Below are 14,471 nucleotides of genomic sequence, written 5' to 3' on the forward strand. Positions count from 1 at the left end.
ATCTTCAAACATCTTTCAAACATTTATCCTTCCATCTTCAAACATTCCTCTGAATTTTGGAACTTTCCTCGTGTCTTCCATAAATATCTGACATGTTTGACATGATAGTTTATGATTAATTAATATTTTTACATGTGAGAGGTTGTTGAATGATCCTGTAACATCGATTTAAAATCAAGAAGCTCTTTTAAATTTGATATTTCAAAAAAACTCCCGATAAGAAAGACAAACCTGGCGGTATTCTCGCCTGTCAGGAAGAAATCACTAGCTGACTGCATTGGCAGTACCAAGTTTGGTCGGCTTGTTTTCAGTGCAAAAGCTGATCCTACTCGTGAAAATCTGGCATTATGTATCTGAAAGTGTGAAATTTTTTTCTATCGAAAATTCAGTTTTATACAGATTTCCCAAGCAATTTTAGAACAACAGTAAAAAAAACTTAACTAATAAAATTTCAACACAATAATGTAAAATGCAAAATTCTTGTTATATCACCGGAAGGATTGTTAAAGCGAAATGTTAGAAAAGAGCATGATTGTTGCAAAAAAAATTGAAAGCAATCAAAAGTGTATAGTTTAGAAAACAGATGATGATTCCAAATTTAAAGTCCTTTTTTCATATCTTTGGAAGCTAACAATAAAATGGTGCTAAATACTGAACAAATTTATTAAAAATTAAGACCTAATTGCTTAGCAGCAGTTTTTGAGATTGAGAAAGAACGGTAAAATTCTGGAGGGAAAAAGAACAAAGCATTCTCGAAAATTATCGAAAAAGTTTTGAAAAATAAATAAGTTGAAAAATAAATAAATAAGTTTTAAAAAATAAATGAATGAATGTATATTTCAAGTAGAATTAGAAAGGAAATCTCTAGTTCGCTTTCAATATCAGATTTTTTTTTTCAGCTAATATTGTCATAAGAGAGAGAAGTGAAATGCTGGTAGAAAAGAGAACAAAGCATTTTCAAAAATTATGGAAAAAAAAAATTTAGTTTGGCCACATATTTTTGGAAAAATTGCCGCTATTAATATATAGAATTGATGGAAGTTTTTTTTTAACAAAACTTATTTTAAGAAAGTTCAACTTTTCTCAGAAAAAAATTTTACTTATGGAAAGCTCTTTATGAAAATTTGACCTTTTTACAAATAGTTTGTTTACAATTCTGAATCATATCTATGAATAACTCATGAAAACCATTATGTCAAGTACCTGATCCGTGGAATCACATTTGAGTGTTGCCCAGTCAAGTACTACTTCGGCATCCGACAAATGTCCACTCTGCTCTTGATTCGTCGTCAGCATTTTCCTGAAAAGAGTAAGAAAAATCTAATAAAACAATTCATGGCCAATTAGTCCAAGATTTTGATTGGAAAATCTAATAAAACAATTCATGGCCAATTAGTCCAAGACTTTGATTCTCACAAAACGGAGAAATATAATGTGAATAAAATGAATATGTGATAGGCTAGTTCCCTTCGTTCAGTATTTATCATATGTCATTAGCTCATGTCAAAGCAATTCTTATATTTCAATTCTTATTTTCAGAGACTGCGGATTTTTAAAAATTATGACAATAATAAACAAATTAGCCAAAATTATTAGCAAAGCAAACTGCACGGAGATGGAAACAAGTTCTTTTTTTTCTTTTAAATTCGAAGTTTCGTCCTGAGCCACTGATAACACTAACTTGTATGGAAGATTTACTCATGCTTCATGTATTTTAAAATGTTTTGTGGTTAATTAAAATTATTTGAAAAATTCAAAGTTTCAAAATTGAAACATTGAATATTGTTATAATGTTGCAGAACAATAATACTCAAGAACAGTAACGACTATATCCGAGTAGCGATATCCATTATCTTGATTGACCGTTTTATGGAGAAGAAAAGGTCATCTCTGTATCCTCTCCTAACTACTACTATGACCTAATATCCTACATGTCTTCGATCAAAATCATCTATCGGTTGTGACAGTTTCGTAATTAATCATATGTTTCAATAGACGAAAGCAGACAAAGCATGTTATATGCAGCTCTTTTCGTCCACTTTTACCCTAACACAATTCTTAGTTGATTCATTTTTTTTAAAAAGAAAGACATTTTCAAGTACTATAAGGTCCCTCTCATAAGAGTAATGCATTAACATGATGGTAATTACCTTCTGCTACTTACCAAACTAATTGCTTCCAAATGTGTTTGATTTCAGTGACAAAGAATCAGTAAGACTATAAAAGAGACCTGTTCACAGGTGGTGGTTCGCTAGAATCTTTGTGCCGCCGACCGTTTTGTAATTTATTTTTCCATTTCTGCAATCTATCGCTGCTGCCCTGAGTGAATTCAAGAAATCCACGGCTAAGCCTGCTACTAAGAGATTCTCGGAATTCGTTAATGTTGTTTTGCCTTCTATTCATTCCATCTTTGTAATCCATTGAATGCAAACTGTTAGCTGAGGAACAATCACCACGATAGCCAGCAGATCCGCGTGAATTTAGCGTTGAATGTGGCGAATCTGGATGAGGAACACCAAAGGTAATCTCAGATGTAGCAGTATCTGAATATTTTGTTACGGAACCAGTTTCAACATTCTCAATTGTTGTTGGACAAAACGGGACAGTTTTCGAGCGTTTCTGTTGCAGCACTGAAGAAATAGTGTCATTGTTAATGTTGACAGAATCTCGAAAATGATGAGTTTCAGATGGAGAGATTCCTTTTGTTCCCAAGCTTGCTGTCGGTGATTTTTGGTCTAGTCTGGCATAATTGGATGTTGATATTCCTTTAGAATCATTCAAATTCTGCTGATTTGATATAATCGTAGTTGACGTTTCGAATGTTGCTGCTGCCGTACTTCTCTCCGTTATCTTCCCCTGTAATTAAAATTTTTAAACAAATAGTTGGGAAAATAGCACTTGAACATAAAACATTTGAAAAATTGCAGAAAAATAAACAAATAAAGAGATTCGTCCATTCTTTACTTTCTTCAAACGGAAATTTGCTCTTTTATGTGCGACGAGATCTAATTATGACAGTTGTAAAAAAGTGTCAAACGAGTTTAGTGAATTTGTAATTTTTGCATCACTTTTACTCATTGCTGAGTTTTATGATTGTTTAAACGCCATGCATTTAAAGACTTCATGCCACAAAATGATAAATTAAATGAAAATTTATGGTCTTCGACTTCTAACAAATATAATTCAATACACTTGCAAAAAAAAGTGCAACCATAAGTTTTCATAAAATTCTTTCAAAAATTTTCAAAAAGAAACTGGAAAGAGATTTAAGTAAAGTCTAAGTTTCGTTGGTTTTATTTCATTCTAAGAGAATCAGATCGTAATCAATTCATAAAATTGCTCCGCTCTCCACCATTCCTTATATTTCATCAGTTTCTTGTATCAGTTTCCCATTATTTTCTAATAAAATTGGGACTGCACGAAATTTAAAGAGACTGGTCCTTTATATTAAACTTATGTTAATGTTTTAGGCTTAAGCTCAGACTTCATAAATATTAAACACATAAATATTTAACATAATATTTAACACACACAAATATTTAACATCAGAGTAAAGACGCTTTACAGTTCATTTCATTTATTCACAAATTATGATTTTGATTTCTGTTTATTTATTAAATATTACTTTCTCGAAATAAGAATTCGAAGGTTTAGAAAAAATTGAAGTGTAAAAGGGGAGATGAATGGAATAAAACAATGGATAACATATAAATTAACTGGATGAACATAGTTATACACCACCAGGTAAAAACCTTATAGATATTGTCACTCGGTGATACACCAAGCATTACTCAAAATGTCCCTATGACTAGTAATGAAATCATAATAGTATCATGGATGAATAATGGCTGAAATTAAAGATTGCTCTTTATCTCTTACTTCCTAATGTGTTATCATACTTAATATCACAAGTGCTTTTGTTAAAGCAATAACATTTTCAACCTTGCGCCTAATTTCTGCTACTACTCCTTTCTTTATTTCACACCACACTACAGTGTCATTATTCAGCAGTATCACTATCAGTATTTAGAACTATCAATACTACTACTAATATTAGTGACTGTCACCACCATTATTGTTAATATTGTTGGGAAGGGATTTGTAATATGAAGGTAAATGGATAAAATGATGCAAACCTTGGTGATGAATAATTTTTTGGGTCTGCCTAATGAAAGCGTTGCGGAGACCGAATAGTGTTGTGGGTCACTGATGATGAAAGTTCGATTCTCGCCGAGCGATCCCTGCTGCTGTCGGATTATGCTGGAAAAATGAACAAGTTATAAATGCAGAAGAACGATCATTCAAATCTGTGGCTAATGAAACTTCTAATTCTCTTTTATAATGCAAAGAAATTGTCTAAAGAATTGGGACATGCAGTAAATAATTTAAAGAGATTATATAATTCTGACAAGCTCATCAAAAAATTCCGAAAATTTTCACATGGGAAATGAATTCATAAACCAACGAAAAAGTTTGAAAAGAAAAGTTTTAGTGATTAAAGTAAATCCCAAATCATGCTTGTCTTCTTTTTAAGATGTATTATATTCTGGAGACAATAATAAACATCCTTAATAATGTTTTTTTGAGAAGTTTTTAACAAATTCAAAATCTACTCCAAAAATACAAAACGCAAAAAAATTTAATTTATGATTGAATTAGACCTTTTTTTCTTAATTTCGAGCCTCCACTAAATTAGTCAAGGGTATAGTTCATATTTTATCATAGAAATGTCAAACTGGGTTGAGAAATATTATTTAGACCAAATATTTACAAGTGTTCAAGTCAGTAAATTGCTGCATTTGTTGAGAATGACCAATGAGAAGGAAACTGGAGGGAGACCAAATTTAATCAAACTAATTTAGATAGATATTTATATGATCTGTACAAGCACTGTTGGTTACATTTTAATGAAGGTACTATGATTTGAAGTTTCATATTCCAGTAAGCTATGATGTGTGTTTCTTGCATCTTAGCAAAGTGATGAAATACACTTACAAGGTAACCGTCAACAAGTGTTTACATAGCATTTCACTAATCATATAGTGAATAAGCTGACTAGAAGAATTTTTATAAAACCTAATCTTTACCTCCTCCTAACTTATGTTCCGGGAACGGATTAACGATAAAGACCGAAAAGATTTCCACTTCCTAGCAAAGAGAAAATATCTGATTGGGTACTGCATGGGAGTATATGAGGATCCGCGCATTACCATCTAACACATAATCATATTTGGTATAACAATGGAAGATAGGATCTAGGTGGTACGAGGCTAGCTTAATTCAGATTAGATTGGTTTGGGTAATTATGACTCATGATTGGATGGCAATATATTGAAATTATCTATATTTATCCCGGACAATACTAAACTTTTATTTAATGAAAAATCTCCCAAGAAATATGCGTCTCGAGAGTCAATTAACTGAACTATGCAATCGATTTCATTTAAGTGAATTTTTATTCTGTTTTCTTATTAACTGATTGCATTATTTGGTAGTATATTATAAGATAATGCTTAATGTTCACAAGATTCGTTCGTCTACAGAGTTGTTGTTGTCTCATTGAGCAGAAGAAAGGCTTCAAAAAACTGCGTCAGAAAAAAGGTATGGTAATCGTAGACTGATCCAGTAGAAGAAATCAAGCTTAAATGAGTCTAAAGTCAAAAAACGAGAGAATTATTAGAATAGAAAAACAGGTCCTGTAATTAATTATATTATCGCACTAGAAAAAAGTAGATGACATCACTATAATCCATCTATTTAATTTTGCGATTTTTAATTTGAACCGTTTTGCAATCCAATTACTGCAACATTTGGCTTGATATGTCTTAAGATAATGCTTCACAATATCGATAACACATCAACTTTGTGGATGTTATTTGCATCACAGAGGAAATTGTTAAGAGCGAAGGAATGCGATAATGGAAAGGATGACTAGAAGAAAATGGTGATAATAATGGAACCAGTCTATGTGATGTTATAAGCTAGAATTTGAATGGTATAGATGTAAACTCTAATCAATCGGTAGTTCTTAACAGATAATTCTGGTCAATCGATATCGCAATCTTGTAAAAGCCCAACAAACCATCCATATTCTTCGTTACTTTCCAAATCCTTATCCAAATGATGTTGAATCGGTAGACACAATGTATGGCGTAGTTTATGATTATTTGTTTTGCATAGACGCGACATCAGCTTGTAACCTCTGTTAATAGTGTGACAACTTTCAAGTACGACTCGCAAACGCTTGGATAAGTCTGAAGTGAAATCAAGCTGAAAATCACTCTAAAAACTTCGCTAAACAAATCTTTATTACTAATGCAATCTTCACGTAACATTGAGTTTATGTCACCTTAAGATTGAAATCTATTTCATGCGTCATGTACCATGTAAATGTAACGTAAACACAAAACTTATTTCCTAATAATGAAATTAAAAAATGTTATAAAAGAGAGGTAAATATGGTCGACAGCTTATTGCCATTTTTATAGAATGGTGTTAAATCGTTCAAAATTTCATGCAAATTCATTTTTCGGCGAGCGGGTGAGGAAATATGCAGAATTTAAATAAATAATGTAGAACTTTATGCCAAACTCATGAGTTAACCCCCCAAGAAGCGGAGCGTGCGATTCAATTCCAGAGGAGATTTCTAGATTTCTCTACAAAAAAAAGAGCAATCAACCGACCCTTACATCCCGTAAATATTGATGCCGGCAAAAAAAAAAGTCACACATACTGATTGGGTGCATATGAATTCTAATCAACCATTTTTTTGGTGGAAAAAACGAGTTTTCCACTTGTTTTACACTGTTTTTGTAATTCAATCCATTTTTCGAAAAAAATTTTGAAAAATGTCACGAAAACGTGCGGTTTGATATATTTTGGATAAATTTTTGCTTCTGATATCAGAAAATCATATGGCCCATTAAAACAAAACCATTTTTTCTCAAATCGAATATCCAAATCCTTATTTCTTTCTCTATATTGTTACCCTTAATTTTTTTTTCAGTTCAGGAAATAGGTGAAATCCAAGAGGTGAAAAGGATCAATTTTTCGAACCCCTCCCATAACCTGAGATCCATCTCTCGTACACTCTAGACGTACATCCTTCTTTCAAGTGCGCACTGAAAAATCAACAATATGCGCCATTTCTCGATAAAAACGATTGTAAATTCATTTGATTTTAATAAATTATAAGAATATAGTCACGAAGTTTGTAGAGTTTCGAGACGTTTAATAGCGAAGAATGGTTAACCAAACATGTTACTGGGTCTTTTCATACTAAAAGCAAACATTCGGTAAGGACCAAAGCACAGGCGGGACTGACCACGTTTTTACCAAATAAAAGATGATGAGGAGATAAAGAGGAAGAAGGAGGAGCAGATGGAGAAGCACTAAGAGATATAATTCCGAAGTCCACCGGAAGTAAATTCAAATGAGATACGATCATTTACTATCATCATACTACTCTCGGAATCTCATTTCGCATTGTTTTACCATTAAACACTTAGTGATTGAAGTAATTCGTACCTATGTACAAAGAAATATTGTTCGAAGGAATGGCTTAGGTCTTTCTGGAAATTAATTTTAATTGAAGCTAACAACGAAATATTTCAAGGTTTCTTAAAAAATGAAAACAAATACTACAAGATAAAAGCATTTAGAGAACAAAATTCGTGTTTTCCAAATCAAACTCAAATTACAGATTTTATAGAATCTGAATTGTAATCGCGAAATGATTCGCTGCACAATAATAAAATTTCAGAGAAAGAAGGGAAACTTTAATATATAAATGATTCTATGTATCAAATTAGAACAAGTATAGGACACTAAAGAGTTTAACAGGAAAAATATCTGAAAAATTCCATTCTCATTTCTATACTAATTGTCCAATAACTCCAAATAGCAAGAGGATTCAAGTAATCGGTTTGACTGTCAGGATTGCTAATAATCCGTCAACACTGTTAATAATATTCGATAAATTGGCAAAATTTCAATCGATTTGCAGATATGCCAGTCCGATAAGATTTCATGTTATAAGACAATTATTCGGACTGCGAACAACTGCTATCCGAAGTGGAGCAGCGATTTGATATTTCTATGCAGATCTTATTGAAATCTTATATCAGTTCCTGCACAACAACCGAACCATCGCTAATGATTGATATTTAAAAAGTATACCTTGTCTTCTCTTCGAAGACTATATTAAGCAAACATTCCGGAGTAACCCAGGGACCAGCTTTGGTTGACAGAAATATGTTAGTAGGTGTTGCAATACGGTAAAGGTTCAATTTAGATACAGACTGGAATGCCGGATCGGCGATGAAATATTTTGTTAGCAAATGTGATGAATAGATCAGATACAGTTTTTATGAGAGAAAAAAGTGAAAACCTGTCAGCAGCATTAAAAATAGCATCAGCGAAGCACTCATTGCATCGTTTCTTCTTCAGTATCATTTGGGTCTGAGTTGGTTTGTAAGCTATTGTTTTTTGCATAGTTGTCGAGCTGAAAATTTCGCAAAATTTAATCTCACAAAGTTTGTTTTTGTTTCAAATCCTTATTGCCAAAAGTTTCACATCACCCTCCCGAACCCTCTTATTTTCATAGATCTTGATCAGTATAATACTCAAAACAGGACTAAAATTAAGAGAGTGAAATAAATGAATTTCAGCAAATAATTAGACATTGGCTTGAAGTCAACATACTGCTCTGAATTAATTAAATAACTAGAAGGAAAAAGGACAAATTTAGCATGATTAAATATCAGAGGGCAATAATGTTGAATGAATGAAAAGTAGAAGATGAAGTTATAAAGGATCACAGTTAGTTGTTATGATCACTAAATGTTGGAAAGGAAAGAGGACGACGAATGGCAGATAAGATCAGTGATCCTTAAAAACTTATTTATTTCTGCAGCATCTTGATTGCATTCAGCCTTTAGAAACTGTCTCAGTTACATGTTTTTAATATGAAATGATAGCTGACAAAATAATGTATTTTAAAATTATGAAGATTATTATACCGAAAACTTTGCCTCCTTCTTTGGCTTCGATATTACCAGTCTGAGAGAAAAGAGCCAAACTTTAACATTGATTTCAAAAAATTTATGCGGGAATCAGTGGGAAAATGTCGCTTGATGGGACATTTTCTATTTCTTGTTATAATTTTGAATTTCCTTAACAGATGCATCATTTTATCAAACAGGACACTGTCGAAGTTTACTCCTGTCGATAAGGAATGCTTTAACATTGATAAACATACTTAACCCAGCTGATTTCATTGCATTTTTGGCATATACATGAAATTCCAATAATTGACGAAGTCTAAAGAGGAATCTTTCTTTTTATCAATCAAAGTTAATGATATTCAAGTTATGGTCAGAGCTTCGGGAAGTAAAACAATCGGTTATTTTTTAATAAGAGTTTCAAATAAAGAGTTAACTAGTGAAAATAATTAAGTTCCTAAATCAAAGGATTAATGGAATGGTACATGGAAATAAATTTCAATTTACACTCTTACTAAAAGGTCACCGAAGTATGGCAATTACAATGAACAGTATTTAACTGACAAGATGACCGCAGAAAAATCTTTACAACAGACGCAGATGATGACCGAGGACTGGAAAAGAAACAAATTGGCAGAGCTGTGCTTTCATTGTTTGAAGTTTCAGAGTGGTTTGTGGAAATATTCCAAAAGTCAGCTAAATGAAGGTGAAGCAATTAGAGGAGATGGACAATGCAAAACCGGGATCAATAGCAAATAACTGATAAGATGATGATCGAATAAGGTTACATGATAAAAGAAACATGTATTGGTTACACGATAAGGCTGAAAATGACAATTGCTGAATAATGGTCAGGCAAACAGCGACGGCAATACGAGATGAAAAAGTGTTGCTGAAAGGTTAAACATGCAAATATCAACCAACAAATCTCCTACTTTTACATTTTTCAAAATTATGTCAAATTTGGAACTACAAACCCGCATTGTTTTTTATTGGTCTTACAATATAATTCAGAACTTCTCAAAATCATTTCCACAAAAGCGTTTCTAAATTATCAAAGGAGTCCTATAAGGATCGTAAACTACTGTGATATTTCAGAAGCATTTTTCATCTTTTAATATCTCATGACATATGACTGTTGCAGAAACCAATGTCGATGTCCTCCCCCATTACCTCCACGCCTCTAAGGTTGTTGTCATCAAACTGGTAGCTATTTCAAATCACTGCAATATCCAGATAACAGAGAGGATGATGATGGCAAAGTTAGTTAATAAGTGTTTCTAATTTAACTGTACTTTCCACAATGTCAGATTCTTAACAACTCTAATGTTAACATTTTTCATTTAACAATTGATTCTTTAAGAAATTCAAATTTTCTAGCCACGGAAACTTCAGATTTTAATAATTTCCAAACTTCATAATAAATAGGTCAGTGGGAAGGTCACTCGAATCCTTCAATAGGTTTTGTGCTTAAAAATATATGTGCCAAGTTAGTTTTGATTTTTATTGCTCCGAACATTTTGAAGGAACACAATAACGAAGGAAATACTTTTTTTGGGATTAAAAAAAACTAGTGACATCATGGTGGACAACAAACGGACAGCAGCGGTACATTCTTTGGGAATACTGAAATGGATGTGGAACTACAACAAACATGATTTTCCTCCAGAAATTTGAGAAATTTTAAAGATAGTAAAGATTTCAATCTCATGTTCCTATCAGTGTACACTTATTTTTCACATTTCTCAATACTGACAAGTATTTGGAATAACTAGTGACAGTTTGCACGAATCAGGGAAAATATTTTATTCATACACACTCTGACACAGTTATATGGTTTTCAAATTTCATTGTTCTTGAGGTGAAAGTTACGGAAGAAGATGAGGGGAGGGGTAATAACACAATTGAAGCAATAATTGCCTGCGTAGGCAATAATGACTAGTCTGAATAAATTACTGAAGAATGGAAAGTTTAAAGAGCAAAACTTTATTCCAAAATCTTCCAGACTGAAATAAAAATATCGACCTCCATATTCTTTATTTAAAGAAATTACATCAATTTTTAAAATTACTATTTGCACTTTGGATTCTGAATTCCCGTTGTTTTATAAAGAGTGGCAGAAAAAAAATGTTACTTTGCACAAGAAGGTCAGATGATGAAGCGAGTACTTCCATCTGGTTTTAAAAATATTACAACGAAAAAATGAAAAAAAAGTTCCTGAACAGTGAATAAATGTGAATGTTACGTTTCCAATGAGCAACATTTTATCGTTTAAATCTCAACCTAAATGTTTTAATTATGTCCATGCTAACAAGCGCTGGCTTATTCAACTTATTAGAAAATAATTACTTCAGTTTGCATGTGCATGGAATTCATTATCCTACAGATATCAGGATATATCAGCATAGTAGTAACTATTAAGATAATTTCTCCAATCGCTTGTAAAATACAACAAGTAAACTTAGGTTCAATATTTAGTAGTATAAATACACTGTGTGAATAAAGACTCAAAACAAATACTTAGCTTCAGGATATTAAGAACTTGTGGAAGTTGCAAAAGCTTTAAAGGACTCGAGTGATTACTTTGAAAGATTGGCAAAACAACGACATCTTAATCATATTAAGGTAATTTGTTCAAAACTAAATTCATAGCTTGAAGTCAAAACTAAAAATCTGAGGGATTTAGATAACAAGCTCAAACAAACGTTTCTGATTCCTCATCCGTCTGTGGACCACGAATCTCCAGATAAATTTCTGCTTGATCACATTTTTGCTGATCTCGTTGTTTCTGTATCTGCTGCGATAAATTATCAACTTCTACCATATTTTCATGAATCTCTCTGGATTTGGCGCAAATTGATTTACAACCCGAAGACTTCGATCCTATGATGTCACAATTTAAAGAATGACCACGACAGCTAGAGTTAGCAGATCTGGAACAGGTTTCATCAACTGAACCGCAACATTCGAATTGAAGCTGAATACCTGCATCTAAATTTTGTCCCATACAAACGGTGCAGTTGTCTAATTCTTGATTTGTCGAGTCTCTGCTAACCGGTACAGCACAAATGTCTTCCTTTTCTGATGAGGATTTTCCTTGTCCACTAAATTCAGTAAGAGTAAATGATTTTGGTTCTGAAAGTTCTCTTTCTCCTTTTCGTGTTGCACGTTTTATAAATTTGACAACCTGATGAAACCCCTCTTCGGATGGTTGACGAGTCAACCGAATTGGCAGTCGCCGAGTAATACCTTCGTCTTCTTCCTTTTCCTCCTCCTCCTCCTCTTCCTCCTCCTCCTCCTCCTTTTCATCCCTCTTGTTCATCTCATTCTCTTTCTCCTTCAAATGATCCTTTTGTCCATTTTCGTCTTTTACAAGCTTTATCTCAAGATTTGTATTTTGCAACCTACCAGGACTGAAATCAGATGAACCTGAAGAAGAAATACCTTCCACGGTAACATCCGTCGTACTAGATGTAGCATCATTTCCTATCGTCTCCTTCAACTTATCATTATCTGTTCTTGAATACTCTTCACCCATTAAAATATCTGTCTTATAATTACTCGAGTGAGGCAGAGTTACAGAAGTAATGGCAGTAATGAAAGAAATACCAGAGGTGATAATAGTAGTGGTAGGGATGGTGGTGATAGCAGTGGTAGTGGCGGTGATGGTAGTGGTGGTGATGGTAGTGGGGATAGTAGTGGTGGAATGGCAGTGACCCGATGTTTTATCAGTTCTGCTAGCCGCATACGTTTGCGCTAGGAAATGTGGATAGTGTGCTAGTTTCCCTCTTTCAGCTTCTGTTTCCACTCTGAGTTTACTTCTTTGAGCACAAACCGTTTCTTTTATTTTTCTGATTTCTTGCATCTTTTCCTCCTCCTCATCACTTATTATCCCTCTGGCAATAGACCTTTCTCTAAACCTTTCACTTCCTTGTCCATCCTTTTGGCACACCTCTCTTTCTTTGGTTAATGAATAATCTCGATCGAAGAACGGTAGATTTGCACAGATTTTCACACTGCCTTTATTTTTGTCCCAACGATTCTCGTTTTTCCAACTTTTCCCTATATCCTTTGCTTGATCATAGTGCAAATCATTGGTGGTAGACATCAGAAGTTGCTCCCATTCTAAAATTCGTTCTGCGACTGCTAACCTTTCCGGTGAAATAGTCTGCCGATCATCTTCCACATTTGAATACTTTTCACAAGTTACATTTATCATCGATGAACGAATGGATTTCAGGTTGGATTTCATTTTCTCATCAGAATTTTTCTTTGGTTTTCCTGAAGAGCCCAGTGCAGAGAGTACATCTGGTGACATCCGAATTAGTCTGATCTTCGATGGAGTAACCCCCTTGAATGAAGTCCTGAAATAAGGAATTATCTGCAGATTAAGAGTGACACTGAGAAGATTAAATGAAGGCGAATTAAAATATCCAGGTTTTCCAATGATCAAAGTTTTTCAATGATCAAATGAATTGCTAAATCTATAAGACGGTTCGACCGATAAATTCTTGATCCTGTTGTGATTACAGAAGCGATGTTTGTCTTTAGTAACATTTGAAGTCTTAAAATATCCAAAAGAGAATTTGGAGTTCGTGTAAATTTCCAATTTACACAAAGCACTAGTTTTTGTTCTTCTTTTCTTTATATGAAAAAGAAGTGTGTGGAGGATGTAAAAAAAAAAACGAACATTTCCAACAGCTCTCTGCAGTTTAAAATATCATAATGTATTTTTCTTAAGCTGACGCATTTTAATTTCAAAAAAATTCTAATTTAGTCGAGAAGAGAAAAAAATTTTGTTCGTTGCTTCTGACCAAATTCCATTTTAAGAAAACAAAAATCAAAGATGGATGGAGATCAATGATGACCACTTAAATGGAATTTGCAAATTTGTAATATAATGATTTGAGGAAACAAATGAACTGATTTGGGTTAAAAGATAAAGCTAAGCTGATGATGGTTGATTCATTATCGAACATAAATTTGATATTATGGGAAATGAATGAAAGACACCGCTATTTCTATCTTTCTCACAAAAGAAAAACTAAAGGCAACTTAACGAGATGTGGTATAAATTAATGAACCTGAGGAAGATAGGTGTTTTTAGCAATTATTAAAACATTTGAGAATGCAATCCACACACACAACCCTAATATATTATGAGAGAATACTTAAGTAACAGTAAAGATGGGAAGAGCGAATGCAGTTGGATGTTAGTCGTTACTTTCGCTTTAAAATCACAAAGCAAAGGTCTGAAGTCTCATTCTGAAATACTAATAGAACTATGCATGCTGATCACCGTGCAATAATGATAATAATATTATTATTATTGTTAATAATTATTGTTATTATTGTTAATATTATTATTAGTAATAATAATAATTAACAATAATAATAATTATTATTATTACTATTATTGTTATTATTATTGTTATTATACTATTATTATATTATTCTTATTATTATATT

General features: G+C 32.8%; 1 protein-coding gene across 1 annotated transcript in view; it reads right to left on the reverse strand.

The window, feature by feature from the left end:
* The window catches only part of LOAG_16539 (hypothetical protein), a 25,702-nt gene that overhangs the window by 9,852 nt on the left and 1,379 nt on the right, over positions 1–14,471 (reverse strand). Inside the window, exons 2-9 of the mRNA XM_020449193.1 lie at positions 11,708–13,366; positions 8,390–8,503; positions 7,057–7,121; positions 6,083–6,254; positions 4,137–4,260; positions 2,231–2,856; positions 1,204–1,300; positions 232–353 (exon numbers count right to left, since the gene is read on the reverse strand). Coding sequence (XP_020307314.1) covers positions 232–353; positions 1,204–1,300; positions 2,231–2,856; positions 4,137–4,260; positions 6,083–6,254; positions 7,057–7,121; positions 8,390–8,503; positions 11,708–13,366 — 2,979 coding nt within the window. The remainder of the gene's footprint in view (positions 1–231; positions 354–1,203; positions 1,301–2,230; positions 2,857–4,136; positions 4,261–6,082; positions 6,255–7,056; positions 7,122–8,389; positions 8,504–11,707; positions 13,367–14,471) is intronic.

Source organism: Loa loa (genome assembly GCF_000183805.2).
Source record: "Loa loa unplaced genomic scaffold supercont3.7, whole genome shotgun sequence".
NCBI lineage: Eukaryota > Metazoa > Nematoda > Chromadorea > Rhabditida > Onchocercidae > Loa > Loa loa.